Below are 26,364 nucleotides of genomic sequence, written 5' to 3' on the forward strand. Positions count from 1 at the left end.
CCACTACAAATACTACCACAAACTCTAAGCACAGCAACATCATTCACCACCAAATCCAAGCAATACCTATCAACCAATCCAAAAGCAACAACACAAGGAAACAAGAGCTTATACTTCATCTACAACATTAGATACAAACAAAATGGAAAGGCCTATGCAAATCACACGATGAACATTCTAAAAAGACTCTAACAATACAAAAGAAACTTGTCAACAAGATGAAAAGGACATCCAAACCTACCACCCGTTCGAAGAGAATTTTGAGTTTAACATTAAGGTAACAATTGATAGCATAGAAAAAGCCAAAAACCTAGAGCAAGAAACAATTTTGGGAAAAAAAAAATCAACTACTACAAGCTATAACCATCGATACAAACACCCAATGAGATGTAAAAAGTATTTGAAGAGAAGAAACTTGATTATAGAATAGCAACATATTGTACATGATGTTTTCTATGCTTCGTGACACTTAAAAAATACACCCATCACACTTTGTACTTCATGCATCTCTTTCGATTTTTTAAAAATCAAGTATATTCATCGTTCCTCGAAAATCAATTAGATATTTAACGGATTTGTCAATCTTTCAACATCCCAATAAAAAAATAAAAGCTTAAAAATTGTTAATTATAGAAATTTCACAAATCAACCACGTGGATGAACGTGTCAAAACTAGTTTGGCCTCCCTTGATGCATAATCATCCACATGTTCAATTGACTCTTCCAAAACCACTCGGAATTGATTCAACAATCACTCTAGTATGTTGCAATCATGCGATTTAAGATCACAAAAAGAGGTAAGCAAAAAGAGAGACATCACATATCAAACATGGAAAGAGATCTCATGCACTATTTGTCGTTACTTTTCCCTTTCACAGGTTTTGAACCCTGGCTGGAACTTACACAATGCTCGATTGTACACGAGATATTATACAGAATTTGACTTAGGGCGAGGCTTTTAACCTCAGGTAGAGTAGTGCCACCAGATGTCAGTCAGTTGCCAACTGCATTGTTTGGCAACCGATGCCCCCCTGATTCATCTTTTTAAAAAATTGTAACACCCCACCCTGCAATTACCGACTCTTCAAAAATGGATTTCTCTCTAATGTACACCATAGACGTTTGTTTCTAGTGAGGGGAAAAGAATAAAAGCAATCAGTTTATCTAGTCCTCTACCTTATGCAAGGGGTGGGGTGTTTCTATTTTACAAAGCCCTTACTTGGGCTCAATCAATGGTACACAGTTACCAGCCATGGAGCACTTCTTAAGCTTGTGCATGCTTCAAGCCATTTCATGGTGTGCCATCTGCGGGCTGGATCCAGATGGATAGACATGTATAATCAGCAAATATTACAACATGCTTTGATCATCATATTGAGTCCCTTCAGTAGCTTGGCGTCTTGCTGGCCTCATGCTGGCTCTGCGAGCCACATCCCATGCTCTTTGTGGTGCAGCAACACCCTCTTGAGATGCAAAGAAAGAGTCAAAGCTCGGAGAATCAAATGAATACCCAGTATGCTTAGACATCTCCCGCGGAAGTTGAGCCACCGCAAAACTCCTTTGCTCTTCAGCTGTAAGGTGAGGTGGAGATTCAAGCATTGACCACATCTCAACTGAATTTTCTGAAGACTCCTCAACCTCTTGAATGATTTGATAATCGTAAGGTTTGAACCACCTCTGCAATCTGTTTGTTAACAGAACCACAGAACAACTAAATCAAAATTAAACCCCGCCATAAAAACTGCGTACTGCATTGAGCATCTGAAATGTGATTTTTACAAGTCACAAGAGATCATGTCAAAAAATTTCCCACATCTTACCCTTGATAAAGGAAGTCAGCAAATAAAGATGTGATGGGAACAAGCAAAATCAAGAACCAGAAGTACCACGTGCCCATCAGAACGAAAATGACACCAAAGACATTCTCCTGATGACCGAAAGACAAGTGTATGTTAGTGTCTAGCCCATCCCTACCAACTTTCGACTGGAAATTGCTGATCAGTTGAGAGAACTGACCTGTCTATCCAGCTTGTTTCTGAGTCCTGAGTACAGAAATGCAAATATAAACCAGGAGAGAATGCTGCCAAAGATACTGATATGATGCCATTTTGTCACAAACGTGCAGGCCATCAACAGACGCAGGTTGACAGTAACAACAATACAGGTGAAAGCCATCGTCCCCACATCCCACAGGCCAAGGATTCTGCTAGAACTGTTCTGGCCTAGTATTCCAGCTCTCGCAGGGAAGTAAAACAGTACAATGGATTGATAAACGGCAGACACAGCCCACACAAGTAAAACTCGCCATTTGAAGAAAGCATTTTCAATCCCTGCTTTGTAAAGTTGTGGGTACTCTCTTGAACGTGTCGCACTTACATCCTGAAAAAATTCCACATCACTATTACAGCCTGCAGTTTCCCAAAGTTTTATCCCTTACCATTGAAAGAAAGTGATCATACCTTGTCAAAAATTCCCACTATGATCACTGGGAGAGCAGTAAAAACGACATTATATAATGATTGAAACCAATCATCATAAAAGCGTTGTCCTGAAAAGCCAGTGTAGAGGTTGAACCAAAATTGTGTCAATGTGAAAGTCAGGTTCTTGTAAAAGAAATAAGCCACCACCTGTCACCCAAACATTGCTTCAGTATAAAGGAGGAGAACTTCGCTAATCTCTGCATGTATATGCTACTAGAGAGTCTAGTCAAAACCAAAGCTCATTACAATATGCATGCCCATCTCTTACAGTAGATCAATCACACAAAGAATTACTATAAGAAGAATCCCACAAAGAATAACTATCATGATGTAAGGAGTACAACCTTTGAAATTCTTATGTAAGACCATCTGCCATGAACAAGCAGCAGATCTGTTAAAAATCGGAATTGTGCTATGGCAAAATCACTAGCCATGACAGCCTGCATTCCTTCTAGCCCACTTATACCAACACCAATATGTGCAGCCTGGATCATGCTCACATCATTGGCACCATCACCAATGCTAAGTGTAATTTTTTTGGCACCATCTTTAATAAGATTTGTAACCTGTAGAGTTACCAATTAACACAGAGGTTGAATGATTACGTGAAGCTATCAAGAATTTTAAACACCAAGGAGACATAAACATGGTCATATGCACACGAAACAACAGCATAGTTGCTCTGCGTATCTGATAATGCTACATGCATCCAAAAATGTAAGGGTTACAATATGAAACCAGATTTGTGCATGGTTCCTAGACGTGTTCTATTTGAAGTTCACGAGATTGGGCAAATATTGCAGATATGCAGAAGAAAATTGATGCTATCATTCTTTGTGTTACTTAACAAAAATTGATGCTATCATTCTTTGTGTTACTTAACAAAAAACATCTAATGTAGAGCAAACTGAACACGGTAATAACTAAAAGTTAGCAGCATCCCTGACCTGTGCCTTTTGCAAGGGTGAAACTCGACAACATACTACCGCTTTGCACATCATAGATATCTTTAATAAGGTTCTGCGAAGCTGGGGGTCAAGAGCATACATAAGACACCTCCCATCAATAATCAATGCCAGCTCTAAGCCTGTTCGCAACCTTTCACTGTCCAAAGCTTGGTCTAAAGATTCACTGAGCTTCTCTGCCACAGTGCGTTCAATCATTTGTGCAGTTTCTATAGGATCACCCTGTAACAGAAGCAGCCCATAGTTTAAATTGTAGCTGCACTACTCAACAGAAACAAAATGCCCATTCCTGCCACAAACACATTTATTTGTTCTTACCCTGTCCTCAACTTCTCTGATAGCCTTTGTATCTGAACTGATCATGAACTGTCTCATGCCATTGTTGATCAGGCTGCAAGCTGCCACTTCAATGTATTAGTTAACAGCATGTGATTGCAGATACACATACTTTTGCCCTGCATTTGTATTCCTTCCAAAACAGAAGAGAAAACTATTCATGAATGTATGTTACATTGTGATCGGAGATGGAAGCTCTCAGCTGAGAGTACACAATAGATAGTAGAGAGTGAGCGAGAGTGAAGACACAGCACGACTCCCAATGCAATTACCAAGAGTGTAATGAAAGTACAAAGTACATCCCTTAAACCTTAGGGTTGCTAATCTGCGCTCACACCTGAAAGGTGTAAAACACTATAAGTGACCGAATTGTATGACATAAGCACATAAAGTAGAAGATAATGTAACTAGGGGAAAAGACCTCTCATAAGGAGACTAAAAAAATACCCCCATGTCCTACCACGGATCACCGACACTCCTATGTGAGCATAGGTGTGAGTCAAACCCAACAAACCCCCCTAGAGTGAAAAGTGATCAGCATACAAGGATCATACACCAAAGGAGATCAAATTTAAAGCATTGCGAAATGCTTCAAATTTGTCGCGAGGAAGAGCTTTGGTGAAGATGTCTGCAACATTGTTGGTTGTAAGACAGTAGACAAGGTTCATATCTCCTACATGTAACCTCTCTTTGACAAAGTGATAGTGGATCTCTATGTGTTTCATGCATGCGTGAAACATTGGGTTCCTTACCACTGCAATGGCACTCTGATTGTCAATAAACAAAGGAATAGGCTCCATGACAGATACATCAGCATCAGCCAACAAACGTCTCAACCATACACATTCAACTATAGTAATGAAAGCTGCCTTGTATTCAGCTTCACAAGATGATGTGGCAATAGTGAATTGTGTCTTGCTAAGACAAGAGATGCAAGACGAGCCAAGAAAAAACCAGTTTTCACTCGTAGAGTGACGTGAATCAAAATCACCAGCCCAATCTAAATCGCTGTAAGCATGTAGTTACAATAGTCTCCCCTTGGCATAAAGCAATCCAAGAGTCCTAGTACCCTGCAAGTAACGAAAAACACACTTCAAAGCTTGCCAATGTGACATGCATGGGCTATGCATACATCTGCTTAGGGCTGGAACCGCAAAATGAATATCTGGCCTTGAGTTGCATAAATAAATGAGACGATGATGAATGTCAAACAAATCACTATCATCATGCAAAGACAACTGGAGTCCAATCTTCATCAATGTGCTACCTGGCTTGCAATCCTAAAAGCCAAATCTCTCAAGGAGTTTACCAACATATTTGGACTGAGACAATCCAATGCCTCTAGCATCATGGATAAACTGAATGCCTAAATAGTAATGCAAAGGCCCTAGATCTGACATTTCAAAAGTTACTGCAAGTTTTTCTTGAATGCTAAAATCTGATCAGCATGTGTCCCTATGAGCAAAAGATCATCTAAATAAAGACATATGACCAGTAAGGATCCCCCCTCTTTGCATACGTAAAGAGTAGACTTTGATGGGCTGTTAATGAACCCTTGGTTGAGTAAAAAGGCATCAATTTTTGCATACCAAGCTCGTGGAGCTTACTTCAAACCATAGAAAGCCTTTTTCAGCTTGCATACTAAGTGTTCGGATCCCGCGACTGCAAAACCAATGGGCTGTTGTACATATACTTATTCTTAAAGTTCCCCATGTAAAAATGCAGTTTTAATATCAAGTTAGGACACCGCCCACCATGATGGGCAACCAAAGCATCCATAAACCGAATGGTGGTCATATAGAATGTAGGAGAAAATGTATCCTCATAATCGATGCCCTTCTTTTGTGCATAGCCTTTTGCCACAAGCCTAGCTTTATACTTATCAATGGATCCATCCGCTTTTCTTTTCAGCTTATAGACCCATTTTGTGCCAATGGATTTCTTTCCAACAGGCAATGTCACTAGATCCCATGCTTGATTCTTTTCGACAGAATTAAATTCAACTCGCATTGCTGCCATCCAGTGCACTCTGTTGTGCATCCTCAAACAATCAAGCTTCTCATCATCTAGTGTGTGTGTTGCGATAACAAACTAGATTGTATTAGCATGATCATGCAAACGGGCTTGTCTTCTAGTAGGACCAGTAATAGGAGCATCCAAACGACTATCTTTCATAGTATGCAAGTACCATCTAGGCATTTGCCTAGCTTCTTGATTATATACAAGCTCCTACTGAACCTTAAATTAAGCATCTTGCTGAATATTCAGATCAGCCATAGGCTGAATTTCTGCATTGCTTAATGGAGGAATTGGCTGAACATTTGTTCATTTATTGAAACTCTAGCTATATCACCAAAAGAAATGGGCAGTAGCCCTTCAAATACATCATTTCAGCTTGATATGTATCAAAACCAGCAAGGGACAATTCTAAATTTTCATAAAAAATCACATCCATACCAACAAAGACTTTCTTGGAAAAAGGATCATATAGTCTATGTCCTTTGCTCTCACTGTTGTATCCTACAAAAATGCATTCAACAACCTTGTTCCTACTTCTTTCTTAGTACTTCGGGAATATGAGCATACACAGCAAGGAAGACATGCATTCCCTCCCTCGGTCCAAATGGAGTCTTAATTCTATAGCTAGATTGATTTTCAGCAAGTGCAACAAAAGCCAAAAATGCATCGTACACCTCTGACTTTGTCACCAATGAGTAGACCCAATAAAAAAGAGTAAGGTGACGAAATAATAATATCCACCAAATGACTTTGTCTACATGGGTCCACATACATCCAAATGCACAATCTGTAATCGATGCATTTTTCCCAAAATGCATCCCTCACAAATATACTTAGGAGGTCTCTCCAAGAGAGGTAACCCATCTAGCATCTAAGTATGCTACATAAGTATCAAACTACCATACTTGACATGCCCCATGCAAGCATGCCATAACTCTACCTATGACATAGCAAGAGTGAGAGTAGATGCTAAATAAACTAACTAATCAATCGAATAAGCATCTAACTCATAGAGTCCATGACATAATGTGCCAATCAATACCAAAGTTAAGAATTCTTTATCCCTAACCATGCATTTGTCATCATCAAATGTGACCTCCACACCACACTTTGCTAAAGAAGAAATGGACAATAAATTATTCTTTATCCTTGACACATATAATGTATCCTGTAAACGTAGAGTAGAACCATCAATGACTTTCAAGACAATCTCCCAAACACCTCTAATAGGGTAAGATGCATTGTTGGCACATTGCACAGACTTGCCAACAAGAGTTGCAATAACAAAGAAAAACAAATCCCTGCGGGATGTAATGTACTTAGAAGCACCATTGTCAAAGAACCAAGTGCTAGCATCCTTAGTAGAGCTAAATGCTCTATCAACCCAAGAAGAGTTTTTCACGGTCTACAACAAAAGACGCAGACTATGTAACAGTAGAAGGTGCATCAGAAATGAATGTCTGTGACTCCTCCTTGGCAATGCGCTTCTCACATTTAGTGATGTAGTGACTTGGCTTCTTACAATAGTGATACTTGCTCTTCTTGGCTTGGTGCCCCCTGTTTCTTGTTGCTCTGTGAGAAGTACTTGAGCTCCTAGAACTCTGCAAAGAATTTCTACATTGGTTGCCCTTACCCTTCCGTCTCGCCATAAAAGCTTGTTCAGAGGCTATAACGGAGAAATTCTCATGGTAATCCTCAGAATAATACTCATCTACATTCATTAGCTGCTCACGTAAGTTTTAAATTTTGTTAAGATGATCCCGCATGGCATCATCTTTATCCATCTTCACATTCTCAAGCTCTTTTTTCAAGAAAGAGATGCGTGTCTCATTTTTTCCAACAAACATCTGCTCAAGTGTGAGCCTTGCTTCTCGTAAAGAAGCTGTAGACCGTATATCTGGGATTATAGACTGCAGAACTGGCAATGCAACCAGTGATAATGCTTGAGCATCCCGTGTTTCCCAAGCCTTTTGTGCTACTGACCTTTGGGGAAGTGGCTAAGCTGGAGTGGGCCTTTCGGGCCTTTGACCATGTCTTCTTGGAGGAGGTGTTACAAGAACCACAACTCCACAACGGACCTCTTCACCAATAACAAAATCCCAAGTTTTTTGCAATTAGCACATTCTTCATCATGAAAGACCTAAGAGAATAATTATTGCCGTCCAATCTATCCTTCTTGGATACATATGTGAATACATCATTCTTTCCCTGATTGGCCATGGTAAATATCATTGTTGCAAAGAACATAAAAGCAAGAGCTAAAGCTGGAACAACTTGGAAATCTGGAAATTACAGCATGCACCACGCTGTAATTGACAAATCTGTGTCACACCATCAAAACTATCCAATGTACACACTATCCAATGCACAAACAGTGCTCAGCAACATAATCAATGCAAAAGCCCCAAAATTTTTCTGTTCAAAATGCACAATTTCAATCTATTTCAGACTGAACCTGTAGTACATGGGCCAATGTCTGCTCAATACCCAAAAGCCCCAAATTTTCTGTCCCGCTTCCCAAGAAATTTCTAGAGTAAGTGTGTCCAAGACACATCTAGGAGCAAAAATGGACTGCTCGGGTAAAAGCCATTTACTGTAATTCAGTTTTTTGAATAAAAACTGAATAAATGCCTTCTTTACCTCTAATGTTGGCTGCCTCAGTCCTAGAGGAGCTGTATGAAAGCTGGAGGAGCTGGAAGAACCGTTGGCAAAGTGGAGCTTTGATAGCATTGACATCTATAGGGCAGGGATAGGACCAGGGCGTTGGCACAAGGGGCGTCTGGAGGGGTTGATGGACCAGTAGGTAGTGCTGGCTACTGGTGGCAGTGCAGAGTGCAGGTGGCGACAGCCCTTTGGGCAGCGCATAGACGGCGCTAGTGCTGCTGGTAGCCCTGCTGGCAGTGATGAAACCAGCAGACACAGAACAGAGCTGGCATTGGTGGCAGGAGCACCAATGGCTAGTGGCAGGGCTGTCTGGTCCAGAGGCTGCAAAAGGACGGGAGCTAGCCCACAACTCTAATACCAAATGTAAGGGATGGAGATGGAAGCTCTCCGGCCAGAGTACACAGTTGATAGTGGAGAGAGTGAGAGTGAAGACACAGCATGACTCACAATGCAATTACCAAGAGTGTAACGAAAGCACAAAGTACAACCCTTAAACCTTAGGGTTGTTAATGTGCTTTCACACCTCAAAGGTGTAAAACATGACAAGTGACGGAACTGTGTAACATGAGCACATAAAATAGAAGATAATCCAACTAGGGGGGGAAACCTCTCATAAGGAGAGTAAAAAGTACCCGGTGTCTTATCGTGGATCATCGACACTCCTCTATGAGCGCAGGCATAAGTCAAACCCAACAAGCTTGAGAGAGCACAAATCAAAGTGTATTGAGACATGTGTAAGGAGAAGATTTACAAGACTAACTATGCCCTAAAGTGAATAGGCATATATACAAGGCCAAGAGGGAAAAACCTCCTTAAGGGGGAAAAAAGTGCCCCGGCAGTCCTAAGTGTGTTCACACATCACTACCGAAATATGGTAACAAATTTCCCTTGGGAGAGATGCAGTGAACAAGAGTTAGCACTCATGTATAGCAAAGTACCAAGTCCAATGGGCTAGATCCATCTAAAGAGGGGAGTAAGCCCAAAGCTTTGTGGAAGGCTTTGAACTTCTCACAAGGCAAAGTCTTTGTGAAAAGATCTGCAAAGTTATCGTGCGTTGGCCATAAAAGGAGGAAACGCTCCTAAACGCCCCTTTACAATTTCCTAAACGCCGAAACATATGGAGGAGGACCCAAAACGTGTTTCCTTGTCCAAAACGTTCCCCTTTGGCAAAACAATTGCCACGTGGCATTTCCCCTTGGGGAAACATTTCGGTTCGTCCCGTTTCCCAACAAGCCCGAAACGCTTGTTAAGCATACTGTTAGTGATTGTCATATTCTTTACGGTTTAAAGTATTATTAATCTCATATTCTTTGTGCTTTTTAATTGTCATGTTCTTTAAGCATTATTAATGTTTTATTGTTAAATGCTTGATGTTTTAATGTAGTCTTTTCTTGAAAACTCATAACGTTAAATATTAAATATTTAAATATCAAATGTTTTGCTAATTAAGCTTAAATCGTTAAATATTTAATGTTTAGTTATTTAAAATGATTAAGCTTCGAGTTGTTTCTATCTGTTTCAATTGTCTTCCTTAATGAGGATGATGAGAACAAAGAGGATTTGCCTACAACACAAATGAAGACTATGACATGGATAAGGAAGAGGGAGTTATCAACATATTAATTATGTGCCAAAATCCTTGTATGTATCAGAAGCTCCTTTGAGTTTAAGCCTTTTGTAGAACTCTTTTAAAGCTTGGAAATTAGAAAGCTTTGATTTTGAGTATGAAACTTGTATTTTAAGTTTTAGCTTCTAAGCACCTACTCTAAGCCAATCCCCCCCACCTCTCAGCGCCCAACCCGATGACTTGGCGTTTCCATTTCCCCCTCCTCAAAATTTGAGGTTTCCATTTCCATTTCCATTTTCATTCCCATTTCTCTTTCCTCGTTTCCCTCAACTATGGTGTTGGCGCATAGGCCAAGTTGATCTCTCCTACAAAGGGTCTCTTTGAAACCAACCTTCCTTCTTGGATAGGGTGGTATATAACTTGATTAAGTATTAATTACAACAAGCATAAAACTCACATAAACTGAAAATGCAAAATGTTACCACTTAATCTTGGACATTGTACATCAAGTTCGTCCCGAAACTACAACCACTTGCACCATTTCTTTGACTTGTATTGCTAAAGATTGAAGTACACTGAGATCCAACCTAATCTCCTTCAATCTTCAATGTATCTTGCTGTCCATAGTAACAACAACCCTTCGAACTAATTTGCCTCTTTGTTTGCTTGAGGATTGGCCCTTCAATCTACTCCTTGGATAACAAATTCTGCCCCAAAACTTAATGTTGGCTGGCTAGCCTCTTGAAATTTTACTAAAATACCCATATTTCAATTGCTGAATTTCAAGTACTAGGCCCTAAATTCTAAGCACTCTTCCCAAGGTAATTGATAAACCCTGGGTTCTACTGTGAATTAGAATTTAACAACAAAAATTCTTCAATTGCACCCCTTGGGACTAAATTTGGTTGAGATCTCTCAAGGGAAACTGTGAATTGGTTGAGAGAATGGAGAGGAAGCTGGAGAGAGACATTTCAAAGTTTCAACGCTAAACTTTGCAGAAATTTAATGGTGCCCTACTGTGAATAGCTGATTGACTGCAACCCACCATCAACAGGAGCCCCACATGTAGTTGCCTACCCTCTTAGACCACAAAGTAGTTGTTACCTACCTATAGACAATCCAGATGGGCTGTCACGTACCTCCAACAACCTCCTAATCAGTTGGGGCAGGTCTTTGATAGCCTCCAATGGCTGGGCTGATCACACCAATGGCTAGGAAATCGCAACAACTCTCTCTCTCTCTCTCTCTCTCTCTCTCTCTCTCTCTCTCTCTCTCTCTCTCTCTCTCTCTCTCTCTCTCTCTAAATGACTACTTTTTTGTTTTTTGTTTTTATTTTTATTTTTTTTCCTACACCTATACTAAATGACTATGTGGAATGTAGGAGTTGAACCCAAGACTTTTTGGTGACCTTGAGCTACATCCGTCTGGCGTGATGGCTCTCTCTGACGGGATGCTGGCGTGATGGCTGGCTCTCTCTCTCTCTCTCTCTCTCTCTCTCTCTCTCTCTCTCTCTCTCTCTCTCTCTCTCTCTCTCTCTCTCTCTCTCTACGTGAGCAGTCGTGGCGTGTCGTGACCTGGCATAAGGTGGCGTGATGGAATGCAGCCATGAGCAGGTCTCTCTCACTTAGTCGTGAGCAATCATGGTCAGAGAATATAGTCGTTCTCTCTGCATGCTGGTGGTTAGCAGGGAATGCACTTGTGAGCAGTCTCTTGCACACTGGTTCGAATGAATGCAGCCGTGAGCAGGGAATGCAGTCGTGAGCAGTCGTGACCAGAGAATACAGTCGTGAGCAAGTCCCTCTCGCATGCTGGTCTGAATGAATGCAGTCGTGGCCAATGTGGACTAGGCAATGATACATTGACTTTGATTTTGATTATGCCCTGGAGTATGCAGTAATGCACTGACTGGGGCTGCAATTTGTGTCTCTACAATTACTGAAAACAGTGTAAAGGCATTTGGGCTCGTAAAAGATTATTGGGCTTGCAAAAGTTTAGTGAGGGGTTAGGAAAAATCTAGGAATTTGCAGGAATCACAGAAATTGCTCTGATTTGACGAGTCACCATCACTGACAAAAGGACTTCATGATGATACGAGGCCTATGAGACACTTCGGATGTCAATATGGAATTGTAATGGAGCCCTACGCTTGGATGCTGGTTACTTTGAAGATAGCTTCCGAAACATAGATATAGCAAGGTACACAGAAACACACCAATGTAAAGGTAGCCGACTACCAAACATGTGGGGATACAGGTGGGAAAGTGCATTTCGTCCAACAGCTAGAAAACCAAGAAGCACTAGGGGTTCTAGAGGTGTGGCCATACTATACCGGAAAGACCTCAAAGGGATAGTGCAAGTAACGAAAAGAGATGATGATGCACGATATTTACGGATTAGGATACATGAAGGAAGATTCATCGCAATATGCTACTTTCCTTCTGCAAATTCTACCTATGCCACACGAGATGGATCCCCCTTTGATGTACTTTATGAGGATATCATGAGATATGCAAGCATTGGGGACATATTATTGATAGAAGATTTCAATGCACACACTGGAGATGGACAAAGTGACTTTTATATGCATGATAATGCCATGTTCAAAGAGATCGACATAGATGAAATAGACCTACACAGGAGAGCCCAGGATAAAGAAGTGAGTACCTATGGGACACACCTATTGACTTTGGGAAGTGCACATAAACTAGCCATCTTTAATGGTCTGCCACAATGGCCAGGATCTGACAATTTGACATGTTGGAATCACAAAGGAGGGGCAAGTCCTGTGGACTACTTGATAGGTTGACTAGCATTGATACCGAACATAAAAAACTTTAAGATATCTAAGAGACCAATTGGCATAGCGGCAGATCATGCTATTTTGACATTCATGCTCTCTTGTGTACATATGAAACATGAAACACCTTGCCTCCCTAAACATCCCAAATACTACTTTACAAAAGACACCTCACACATCTACAGTGTTTCTCTGTAGACCAGTTTACATAGATTGGACTTGAGTAGATCGTTGGAAGAATGTACAAGGGATTTAGCAGAGGCCATACATGGATCAACCATCTATGCATTCTCACACACCTTGCCCCGATGTAGACCCACACGATCTACTGCTCCCCAAAAAAGCTGGTATGATGATGAGTGTAGAGTCTCGCTTACAGAGAGAAGTGGAGCTAAGCACTTAGACACATCCCCAAGCAAAGGCATTCTTCAAACGCCTTGTGCGGAAGAAGAAACAAGACTACATAGCGAAAGCAAAAACAGAGATATATCAGCTATTTTTGGAGTGGGATAGCAGGAGCGCATGGAAGATGTTTCATGAAAGACAACCCCCCAGACAGATTACATCACCAGATGCTTGGCTTGACTATGGGAGACAACTCTATGACCTGCCAGGACAACCACCTATGCAGTCTCCACAAGCTTGTAGACCAACATAGTGGTCTTTCTTCACATGGAAAATGGTTAGGGATTCAATTTATAAATTATAAAATGGGAGGGCACAGGATGAGAATGGACTAGTAGCAGAACATTTCTCAAATGCTTGTGACATATTAGCACCCATATTAGCACATATGTTCAATAGAGCAGTATGTGAAGGTTTCCCTATGAGTTGGTCAGACAACACTATCATTCCGCTATTTAAAAGTGGTGATCCCTTGATTCCTAGCAACTACAGGACTATCATGATCGGTCATACTTTGGCAAAGATATATGGATCTATATTTGAGCATGAACTCAGTGAGTAGGCTGAAATGCAAGGCAAGAGAGCACAAGGACAAGCAAGTTTCAGACAAGGATATACCACGCTGGACCATATTCTCACACTTAGAGCCATTATTGAGGAGGGTCGAGCCTGAGACGAGGAACTATTGTTGCTTTGTAGACTTTCGCAAAGCTTTTGATACAGTGCCTCGTACACACATCATGCAGAGATTGTAGAACATTGGAGTACTAGAGGGTATACGATGGGGTGTCTATGCATTATATGAGGCAGTGACAGGTCATGTACGGGCACCTGGGGGGCTATCAAAGAGGATTGACAGTACCATAGGAGTGAAACAAGGATGTTCACTTTCACCCACATTGTTTGGTCTATACATAGATGAAGTGTCTAATTACATAGACCGAGGAGGAGGAGTTGGAGCCAGCTTGGCAAGGGTGTTGATATCGATATTACTGTATGCAGATGATATTGTTCTCATTTCAGATTCACCGGAGGGATTGCAGTGCCATCTAGATGCTTTACACATCTTCTGTAGAGATAAAGACCTCACAGTGAACCTTGGAAAGACCAAAACCATGGTTTTCAATACTTCAGCAGTATGGGTGACTAGATCTATGTACCGATTCACATTTGGGGGAGACATATTGGAGCATGTGAGGGAATATGTCTATTTGGGAGTCGCCTTCTCCGACCCACGTTTTTCGTTGAGAGGGGCGTTAGAGGCACATCTAGCACGTGGATATACAGCACTAGGGGCACTCGAGATTCAATGTGCTCACATACAATTCCAAGAGCCCCGCACCAAACTCTCGTTGTTTGACACCCTAGTCACACCTACATTACTATATGGAGCAGAGGTATGGAGTTGCAGCTTGTACCACAGGCGTCTTAGCCCACGCACTGATCAGATTGGAGTAGAGAGGGATTATTATGATGGTTGGGATGGCATGGAAAGACCATTGATCATGATGATAGTATGCATGATTAGGAGTAAGCCCTACACTCCACATCCCATTGTCAGAGTGGAGCTAGGGGCAACACCTATAGGTACGAAGGCACTCTTCAAGGTAGTGACCTTTTGGCACAGACTATGGGAGCTCCCATGCCATAGATACTCTAGATTGGCACTAGCCTCATCTAGACAACTAGCAGCAAGAGGCAAGAAGAACTGTTGGTTTTCACCTTCGACTATTTGGATGAGCTTACATGGTTTGGATATTGACCGTCTTCCACCTTTAGATTATAGCCTTGACTGCCCTACACTTTCTCTCAGCCGATCAGAGTTGAACTAGGTGATCAAAGCTGATATCTTGAGGATTGAAACAGCAAGGACATGGATCCATCCACCACTCCCTCTAGGATCGAGGATGGAGTTCTACAAGAGTCATTTCTTGTGTCTCTATGATGATGATTTCACTATTTGGCCAGCATATATTGACACCCATCTCTCCCATAGTGTACGGGTTGCTGTCGGACAAATTCGCACCTCCTCACATAGGCTTCAATTGGAGACAAGCAGATGGACAAATACCCTAGCAGAGGATAGGACTTGCCAGCTTTGTGGTCGAGAATCTGAGGCGGAAAAGCACTACATATGCAGATGCACAGTATACTATGACATAGGACAGCGGTACCACTGTCTCTTCCGTGATGGATTTGGACCCCTTTGTCACGTCATGGAGTACGAGGACCAGAGATGCCTAGGTCTTTTCCTCCTGGAGCTCGAGAGGCGCCGAACTGCACTACTGCGAGATGGGAGGCCAGCTCACCCAGAGGGACACACACAGAGAGCAATGACAAACTTCTTCAGCATACTACAGATGGTTTTGTTAGCAAGTATAAGACTAGGCTGGTTACAAAAGGCTATGCTCAAACATATGGCATAGATCATGAAGAGACATTTAGTCAAGTTGCTAGAATGGAAACTATTAGATGTGTGATTTCTTTTGGCAATAGACAAATGTTGGAATTTGCAACAAACGGATATAAAGAGTGCCTTCTTGCGTGATGAATTGTAAGAAGAGATGGATATGGAGCAACCAACAAGTTATGAGGTCTTAGAGTATCCAACATATGTGCCTACGTTAAAGAAGGTGCTCTATGGGCTGAAGCAAGCACCTAGAGCATGGTCTCACAAGATTGGACAATATATTGTTAACATTGGCTTTTATGTTTTTGTCTCGTCAAACTATCTTGTCGAACAAGAAAATGGGCCTATATTGCAGCCTTCCCCCACCATAGAAAGCTGCCATATATTCATCTTCACAACTAGAAGTGGTCACAATGGGCTGCTTTAGTACCAAAGCAATCTGAATCCGAAAAAGCATGTAAAACTGTTGGTATAAACAGCCCTAGATGCCAAGTACCACTCAAGTTCACAAACTAGAACTGGCCACAGTGAATTGCTTGTTGCTCAACCACGATATATATGAGTGGCCAAGCATGAAGCAAAAACCACTTGTGAATACACAAGTGTCCTAACAACCAGCCTGGTCTCTGAAAAAACATGTAAAACTAGATATGGAAAGATCCATTTCATTGCCTACCAAATGCTTAGTATCTGGGCTATGCCTAGATACTAAATGTGTAGGCACTTTTTACTCTCCGTATGAGAGATTTTTTCCCCCTATCACATTATTCTCTATTTTGCATGTTTATGTTACAAAATTCGGTCACTTACCGTACCGTACTTTACTCTTTCAAGACTGAACGCACCTTTAAGGCACTTACTCAACACTAAGGTCTAAGGGTTGTACTTTGTACTTTCACTTACACACTTGGGAATAGCATCGTGTATCGTATCTGTGTCTTCACTCTCACTCTCTCTACTCTCCAGTGTACTTCCAAGTGAGAACTGCCATCTCCACTCTTACAATTGGTATTAGAGCAAAGGTTGGCTAAGCTCCCAGTTAATCCCAAGCTCCCACCCATCTCAACACGGTCCAGCTCAACCTATGCAGGCTCACCATCCCAGGCTCATTAGCTCCTGCACCTCATCCAGTTGCAGCCCAGCTATCCCCAACTGCAGCACCGCCACCAGCCGCTCCAACCAACAGTGCCACCTATGCCACCAACGCCTCCAGTGCAGCTGCCTCTAACTAGCTCTACCGCCTGCAGTAGTGCCTGCACCTATCACAGGCCTGCCAACACCATCGCCCCCTGCTTTGCACTAGTACCACCACCAACAGTGGCACTGCCTATCAGGTCCCGCCTGAAGCGTTGTGCCCGGGTCTTCCAACTCCTCCAACGCTTGTTGCCCTGCTTGTCAGCTCCAACGAGCTCCACCACACCGCTGCCATCATTCTGGTCAGTTTGGGCATCTTCCTGACTCGACCTCGGCTCACATTTCAAAGGTAAAATGTATATTTTATTATTTTATTCGGAGATCAAAGCTACAACATAGTTCTTTTGCGAGGGAGATATATTTCTGCTCCTAGAAGTGCTCTTGGGAACACATTGCAGAAATTTCTTGAAATTAGAGTTAGAAAATTTGGGGCTTTTTTATGTTTCGCAGACACTGGCACATGTACTGAAGATTCAATCTGAAATTATGCATTTTGGACAGCTAAATTTTGGGTCTTTTGCATTTTTTCTGCTGCTCAGCATTGTTTGTGCATTGGACAGCATGGTATTCATTGAATTTTGTGGAAATTTCAGCACATTGGACACTTGTGATCAAGTGTGACACAGTTTTGCCAATTACAACTTGGTGTATGCTGTAATTTGTGGATACTTGTAGATTTCCAGGTTGTTTCAGCTTTGGTTCTTGCTCTCATGTTTTTTTGAAACAGTGACATTTATCATGGTCAATCAAGGACAGATTCACCTATGTATCTAAAGAGGATAAATTGGATAGCAATAACTATTCTCTATGGTCCTTCATGATGAAGAATGTGCTCATTGCTAAAAATCTTTGGGATTATGTTAGTGGTGAAGAAGTCCATCCTATAGTTGTGGCTCCTACAACTCCTCCCCAAGGAGGACGTGGTCAAAGGCCAGCTCCAATCCAATCACTTCCCCAAAGAACAACACCACAAAAGGCTTGGGACACTTGAGATGCCCAAGCATTGTCACTGATTGCATTGGTAGTTCAGCAGTCCATAATCCCACATATACGGTCTACTACTTCTTCATGACTAGCATGGCTTACACTTGAGCAAATGTTGGTTGGAAAAAATGAGATACGCATTTCTTTAGAATCATGTAAAGAAGGGTCATAACTACATTGTGCATTAAATGTGCACTCTGTATCTTGTACAACATTTGCAGTTTCCAGATTAGACAGAGAGATGTTACACTTATTGTGCTCCTACTAAGTTCTAGTGTGAATGCTCCCTTGTCCACAAGCACTTTTTACCTTCTAGCTGGAGAAGGAATTTTTCTCCAAGTGAACACTCGTCAGTCAGTGTGGTACTTAGTACCTTAGCAATTGTACTTTCATATCGTTCTCACATAGTGGATGTGGCATTCTAACACTCTTCTCTCTTGCTATTCACTTGTTCATTGTGAGTGAGTGAGTGTATGTGTGTGTGTGCGCACGTACTATTGAATTCTAACCTAACATTGGTATCAACTGACACCCCTCTTCTCAACTGCCTCCCTTACCCTATAAGCCGCGCGCTCGGCCACTCTTCAGCAATGTTAGTTTGTCACCAACCTTGCACCTACATCCGACAATTTGTTCCGATGTCTCAGCTCTGTCAATTTGCCACACTATCTACAATCGACAAGGAAAGTTTACGTATCTCGCCACTCTACATCAACCTGCATTCCTATCACGTTGCCCAATAGTCCTATCCAACACTCCCATCCGACAAGTAGTCTACATTCTTGTTACACTACCCAACAATGCACAAGTTTCGAGACGAACTGGCCCACGTTTTCTCTTGACAACTAGCACCTACAATACTTGGTCTGTCATGGCAACCCTATGGCACATGGTTTCAACATATGCCCAATCTTTTCTAAATATTAAAATATTCAATTCCCTTTGGTCTTCATCGACATTAACCCAACAAATAAACACACAACCTTTTAACAAACCAACATCTTTCACAAACTCCTAAAGCACCAAGTATGGCACTGCTAAGAAAAAGAGATATAGTTGTTACAGAAAAAAGGGCATTTATTGAAGAATGCAAAAAAAGTTTGACAAGTGAAAAAAAGGAAACAATTGGGTATGAGTGTAGCTGAAAATTTTGCAAATATGAAGGATGCAACCGCACATTTAGAAAGCTTGGACATTGGTCAATCTTATGTTTTTGTTGTGTGTTGTTCATATGATCCTTCTTCATACAAACATGGTCTATCAGTGGCTAAAAATTGTAGCACATGGTATTCTGATAACGGAGCTTCCATGCATATAATGTTCTTTTGTGACTTGTTTGTATCATATGCAAAAGTACAAAAGGGGAGATTTGCTATATGTGCAAACAATGCTTCATATGCAATTCAAGGTATTGGTCGAATTCCCATTATTGCAGTAGATGGAAAAACCATAATGCTTAAAAAGGTCTTGTATGTGCCAAGCATAAAGAAAAATTTGCTTTCAGTTTCAACCATCGCATGTGCTAGTTTTGTGGCCAAATTCCACATGAATTGTTGCAATGTCTAAGACTATAGTGAGATGTATGCCCTCATTGTCATCAGTACAGTGTACAATGGACTATATCAGCTTGATTGGCATGAGAGGAGAGCACCAGAGGATGCACTATTGCTTCATGCCACCATTGTGGATGACAATGAGTGATGGCATGCTCAATTAGATCATCTTAACTATTGTGATTTGCTTCACCTAAAAAGCAAAAATACAGTGCTTGATCTCCCTTCATTAAAAGAACCTACTCACAATATATGTGAAAGTTGTGTACTTCGCAAAATGCATTGTGCAAAGATGATCCATACGTGCTGATCGAAAATTGCAGCTTGTGCATAGTGATGTTTGAGGACCCATGTGTGTCAAATCCATCGAAGGATACTTGTACTTTGTTACCTTTATTGATGACACACCTCGTCATTGTTGCGCATATGCTTTGAGGCACAAATCAAAAGGGTTTGCATGCTTTAAAACCTTCTTGGTCTTGGCTAAAAATGGCAATGGATGCAAGTTGATTACACTACGTAGTAATCAAGAGGAAGAATACATGTCACAAGAATTTAACTCATTTTTGGCTGAAAAGGGCATTACACATAAATGTACTATGCCTTACAAACCTCAACAAAATGATGTGGTTGAAAAAAAATTTCGAACTTTGATGGAAATGGCACATTGTTGCTTTCACACAATAAGATGCACCCTAAGTGTTGGCTTGATGCTATTATGCGTGCAATGTATGTGCTAAATCATACCTCCCTAAACCATTGATTGAACGTATGCCTTATGAGGCTTAGAATGACCGAAAACCAGTGGTGTCACATACTCATGTGCTTGGTTGTTTGGCATATGCTTTGGTACCACAACTATGAAAACATAAATTACAAGACAAGTTTGTCAAATGCATTTTTATTGGTTATAGTATAGAAAGTAAAAGGGTACCACTTATACTAACCCTCCACCAACAAGGTTTTTTGTTGGGTATTTGACTCACGCCTCACTTACGCCTACGCTCACATGGGAGTGTCGATGATCAGTAGGACACTGGGGCATTTTTTACTCTCAGTGGAGAGGTTTTTTCCCCCAGACTTATAGTCTTATTGCCGTATGTGCTTATGTGCTTATGTTACACACTTATGGGCACTTAGTGTGTGTCGGGTGTGAACACCCCCTACAACCCTAAGGTTTAAGGGTTGTACTTTGTACTTTTTATTTACACTCTTTCAATCTATCGGATTGGGTGTCGTGCTTCACTCTATCTCTCTCACTCTCACACTGTCTACTGTACTCTCAGCTGCACCTCGATCCTTCCATCTCACATTTGGTATCCGAGCAGTCTGCCTATTCGACAGCTCCAGCACGTCTGCCACCAGGTCTAGGCGCCGCCTGTCTCCAACGCCACCTGTCTCCAGCGCCGCCTGCCTGTGGCACGCCAGCTGCAAGCGTAGTCGCCACCAAACCTAGGCCATGACTTACAACTGTTGCGCCATCCTGTTCGTCTGCTCCAATCGCCCGCCTAACTGCCCGTCAAACTGCGACCTGACATTTGATCGTCCGCCTGCAATCCACGTCAGCAACCCGTCGTTTGACTGTCTGCGCGCGACTAGACTATCATCCGCCCTGACCACGTTAGGTATATTTTTTTTTTAACAAAAAATATATATATATCACTTTATTCCAAAATAAATTTCTAGCAAAGGAGGTTCATACGCTGCAAGCACCGCAAACAGGATATAAGTGTGGGCTAAATTTGATGCAAATTTCTAGACTTGTTCATCAGAAATTTTGGGGCTTTTATGTATTTTGAGGACAGTTGCATATGAACTGCTGTTACAGTCACAGAAAGACTGTTTTGAACAAATTTTTGGCAAAAATTTTGGGGATTTTGATATTACAGTGTTGTTGAGCACTGTTTGCACCTTGGGAAGAGTGCATTAAAAGACAGTTTTTGACAGAGTACGCCCTTGCACATTAATTGCAGAAGTGTGCTTGCTGCAATTTCTGGAAATTTGCAGATTTCCAATCCTTACTGCTTTGACATTGCTCATTTGTCTTTGGAAATTTGTCATCATGGCAAATCAGGGAGGTGATGTATTTACGTATGTATCCAAGGAAGACAGATTGGACGCAAACAATATTCGCTATGGTCATTCATGATGAAGAATGTATTAGTGGCCAAGAATTTATGGGATTATGTCAGTGGAGAGGAAACTCGACCGGGAGTTGTAGCTCCCGTTACTCCTCCTCAAGGAACACGTGGACAACGGGGACCTCAGCCCGCTACACCTCAGCCACTTCCTCCAAGAACTGCAGCTCAAAAAGCTTGGGATACACGTGATGCACAAGCCTTGTCGCTGATTGCTCTGGCAGTTCAGCGGTCCATCATCCCTCACATTCGTTCAGCATCTTCTTCACGAGATGCATGGTTGACTTTGGAGCATATGTTTGCAGGAAAGAATTAGACTCGGATCTCTTTCTTGAAGAAAGAGTTATAGACTTTGAAGATGAATGAGGGTGATTCTATGCAGGATCACTTGAATAAGATTCAGGACTTGAGGGAGCAGCTCATGAATGTAGATGAGTACTTTTCGGATGCACAGTTGATATCCACCACCTTGAATTCCTTACCTCCTTCGTACTTGTCTTTTCATACTGCATTGAACCTCACCATGAGGATTGCCGAGCACCCACTCACTTTTATTCAGCTGGTTAGTTTGCTTCTAGAGGAGGAGCAAACAAGGAAAAATAGTGGTGTGGATGCTATAGTCTCTGAGCACACTTTTGTAGCAAGACAGAAAGGCAAAAACAACAAGGTGAAAAATGCTCCACAGAGTTCTGGCACTTCGGGCACATCGCAGAATCAGACACAAGGAGGGACGAAAGCTAAAAAGGGAAAATGTCGTTATTGTAAGAAACCAGGCCACTATATCACTGAGTGCAAGAAGCGCATTGCCAAAGAGAAGAAGGAGGAGTCAGGAATGTCTGTTTCTACTACTCCTTCCACTACTAGTGAGTCCGCGTCCTTTGTTGTGGACAAGGACTATTGTTTTACACTTGCAGTTATGACATCTCTTGGGCCGATAGAGCACTTAGCTCTACAGAGAATGCTGACACTTGGTTCTTTGACAGTGGTGCTTCTAGACATATTACATCTCACAAAGATTTATTTGCTTCAGTTAGTGCACCTCCCGTTGGGAAATCTGTACAGTGTGCCAATAATGCATCATACCCTATTCGTGGTATGCTCACAGCCATTGATGGCTCTATTCTCCGCCTGCAAGATGCTTTGTTTGTGCCTGGAATCAAGAAGAATTTGCTTTCTATTTCTTCTTTGGCACGTTGTGGTTTGCAGGTCACATTTGATGATGACCGTTGCATGGTTAGGGATAAAGAACGCATGACTTTGGTCTTGACAGGATCTTTGTGTCATGGTTTATATGAGTTGGATGCTCTTTCAGTAGATCAGTCGGCATACTTGACATCCACTCTTACTCCTGCTATGATACAGGCGGAGTTATGGCATGCTCGTTTGGCGCATGTAAACTTTGGAAGCTTAATGCTTTTGCAGCGTACTCAGATGCTGGATGGCTTACCTCTCTTAGAGAGACCTCCCGAGCACTTATGTGAGGGATGCATTTTGGGGAAAATGCATCGTTTCTCATTTCCCCGTGATGTTGCTTTCAGAGCAACAACCAGATTGCAGTTGGTGCATTCAGATGTTTGTGGGCCTATGCAAACAATGTCATTGGGCAGTTGTTATTATTTTGTGACATTCATTGATAACTTTACATGTTTTTGCTGGGTCTACTGTTTGAAAAAGAAGTCAGAAGTGTATGATGCATTTTTGGCTTTCAGTGCACTTGTTGAAAATCAATCTGGATGCAAAATTAAGACTCTCCGTTCGGACCGAGGGGGGGAATACATGTCCTCTATGCTGAATTCTTTTTTGAAGCAGAAAGGCATAGTCCATCAATACACTACTGCCTATACTCCACAGCAGAATAGGATAGCAGAGAGGAAGAATCGGTCACTCATGGAGATGGCCAGATGTATGCTGAAGGCAAAGAGCTTGCCTCATAGTTTTTGGATGGAAGCAGTCATGTGTGCTTGCCATATTTTGAACAGATGCCCTACCAAAGCCTTGAAGACCATCACACCTTTTGAGGCTTGGAACAACCGTAAACCTTCTATTGGTCACTTTCGTACCTTTGGGTGTCTTGCCTATGCCCATATTCCACAGGTACTTAGAAAAAAGTTGGACAACAAGGCTGTTAAGTGCATTTTTATGGGATATAGCAATGAGAGCAAAGGCTACAGACTCTATGATCCCGTTACAAAGAAGGTTTTTGTCAGCAGGGATGTTGTTTTTGATGAAAAATCAGAATTATCCTTGGTTGGTTCGAACACATATCAGGCTGCCCGTGATGTTTTTGAAGGGTTGCTGCCCATTACTTTTGGTGATTCAGCTGGAGCTTCAGAAAATGAACCTAATGTTCAGCCAGTTGCTCCTATGGAAAGTGCAGAAATTCAGCCATTGGCTGATCGGAATATTCAGCATAATGCTGAAACTGAAATTCAGCAAGAGCTTGCACACAGTCAGGAAGCTAGACAGTTACCTAGATGGTATTTGCAGACTATGCAAGATAGTCCTTTGGATGCACCCATGGCTGGTCGTACTAGAAGGCAAACTCGTTTGCATGATTCAGCACATACCATGGAGTTTGTTATGGCAGCAAATACTTTTGATAATGAAGAGCCTGAATGTTTTGAGGATGCACAACACAGTGTGCATTGGATGGCAGCAATGCAAGCTGAATTAGATTCTATTACTAAGAATCAAACTTCGGATTTGGTGTCCTTGCCATTTGGGAAGAAAGCCATTGGAACGAAATGGGTCTACAAACTGAAAAGGAAAGTAGATAGATCCATTGATAAATACAAGGCACGGCTTGTAGCTAAAGGCTACGCACAGAAAAAGGGCATTGACAATAAGGAAACATTTGCTCCTACTTCCCGTATGACGACCATCAAGTCTATGATTACTTTGGCTGCACATTATGAATGGACAGTGCATCAGCTAGATATCAAGACTGCATTTTTACATGGGGAACTTCAGGAGGAAGTTTATGTATAGCAGCCCATTGGTTTTGCAGTTGAAGGCTCAGAACATTTGGTATGCAAGCTCAAAAAGGCACTATATGGTTTGAAACAAGCTCCTAGAGCTTGGTATGCAAAAATAGATGCTTTCTTGCTTGGTCAGGGGTTTCTAAACAGCTCATCTGAGTCTACCCTTTACGTATGTAAAGAAGGGGGATCTATGCTGATTATATGTCTTTATGTTGATGACCTTTTGCTCATTGGAACACATGCTGATCAGATTTCAGCATTCAAACAAAATTTACAGCAAACTTTTGACATGTCTGACTTGGGAGTTTTGCATTACTACTTGGGAATCCAGTTCATACATGATGCTCGAGGTATTGGGCTATCACAGTCAAGGTATATTGGGCAGCTTCTTGAGAAGTTTGGCTTACAGGATTGCAAGCCAATTTGTACCCCCATAGAACCTGGACTAAAACTGTCATTACATGATGACAGTGATTTGTTTGATATACATACATATGCTCCTGCAGTTGGATGCCTTATCTACATATGCAACACTAGGCCGGACATACAGTTTGCAGTTTCAGCTTTGAGCAGGTATATGCATCAGCCACGTATGTCACATTGGCAAGCTGTCAAGCGTGTTTTTCATTACTTGCAGGGTACTCGATCTCTTGGGTTGCTTTATGCCAAGGAGGGACCACTGCAGTTACATGCTTACAGTGATTCTGATTGGGCTGGTGATTATGATACATGTCACTCCACTAGTGGCAATTGTTTCTTTCTTGGCTCTTCTTGCATTTCTTGGCTTAGCAAAAAACAATCCACTGTTGCCACATCGTCATGTGAAGCTGAATACAAGGCAGCTTTCACTACCACAGTTGAATGCATATGGCTTAGACACTTTCTAGCTGATCTGGATGTATCTGTTACGGAGCCTACTCCTTTGTTCACTGACAGTCAGAGTGCCATTGTAGTGGCACGGAACCCAGTGTTTCATGCCCGCACAAAACACATTGAGATCCATTATCACTTTGTCACAGAGAGGCTACATGCAGGTGATATCAGCCTTGTCTATTGTCCTACCACCAGTAATGTGGCAGACATCTTCACCAAAGATCTTCCTCGTGACAAATTTGAAGCATTTCGCGATGCTTTAAATTTGATATCCTTTGGTGGCGGATGATCCTTGTACTCTTGATCACTCTTCACTCCTGGGGGGTTTGTTGGGTATTTGACTCACGCCTCACTTACGCCTACACTCACATGGGAGTGTCGGTGATCAGTAGGACACTGGGGCACTTTTTACTCTCGGTAGAGAGGTTTTTTCCCCCAAACTTTTAGTCTTATTGTCGTATGTGCTTATGTGCTTATGTTACACACTTATGGGCACTTAGTGTGTGTCGGGTGTGAACACCCCCTACAACCCTAAGGTTTAAGGGTTGTACTTTGTACTTTTTAGTTACACTCTTTCAGTCTATCGGATTGGGTGTCGTGCTTCACTCTGTCTCTCTCACTCTCACACTGTCTACTGTACTCTCAGTTGCACCTCGATCCTTCCATCTCACATTTTTGTGGGTAGAGCATAGTTGCCTCGTAAGATGTACGAATGGGTTCGTATAGTATATACCCGTAAAATATTTTTGGTGCTTTTTTGACATCCATCTTGCGAACAAAAACCGGTTATGTAGCAAGATTTTAGCGCATTTTCGCCGCGGCCCGGAGCAACCTTTGGCAAAAAGAGACGGATTGTGGACTTGGGGCTCATTTGCACACTCTAGTCTCTATCAAGTCTCACTCTGTCCTCCTCAAGGCTCATCCCCACCCTCTTGTCTTCAAGCATCAACCTCCCATTCCCTGACTCTTCAAGCATCATCTCCTCTTCCCCCCATCCC

General features: G+C 41.9%; 1 protein-coding gene across 2 annotated transcripts in view; it reads right to left on the reverse strand.

Annotated features, from left to right (window-relative positions):
* Nucleotides 1-823: 823 nt before the first annotated feature.
* The window catches only part of ALA3 (aminophospholipid ATPase 3), a 119,135-nt gene continuing 93,594 nt past the window's right edge, over nucleotides 824-26,364 (reverse strand). For both annotated transcript variants that reach the window (XM_087684821.1, XM_087684822.1), the window contains exons 21-27: nucleotides 3,764-3,843; nucleotides 3,428-3,667; nucleotides 2,825-3,046; nucleotides 2,460-2,627; nucleotides 2,017-2,379; nucleotides 1,821-1,927; nucleotides 824-1,684 (exon numbers count right to left, since the gene is read on the reverse strand). In XM_087684821.1, the coding sequence (XP_087540947.1) occupies nucleotides 1,351-1,684; nucleotides 1,821-1,927; nucleotides 2,017-2,379; nucleotides 2,460-2,627; nucleotides 2,825-3,046; nucleotides 3,428-3,667; nucleotides 3,764-3,843 (1,514 nt within the window). In that variant the 3' untranslated portion in view covers nucleotides 824-1,350. The remainder of the gene's footprint in view (nucleotides 1,685-1,820; nucleotides 1,928-2,016; nucleotides 2,380-2,459; nucleotides 2,628-2,824; nucleotides 3,047-3,427; nucleotides 3,668-3,763; nucleotides 3,844-26,364) is intronic.

Source organism: Lygodium microphyllum, chromosome 9 (assembly GCF_053477565.2).
Source record: "Lygodium microphyllum isolate KBCC chromosome 9, Lygodium_microphyllum_v1.1.10, whole genome shotgun sequence".
NCBI classification, from domain to species: Eukaryota; Viridiplantae; Streptophyta; class Polypodiopsida; order Schizaeales; family Lygodiaceae; genus Lygodium; species Lygodium microphyllum.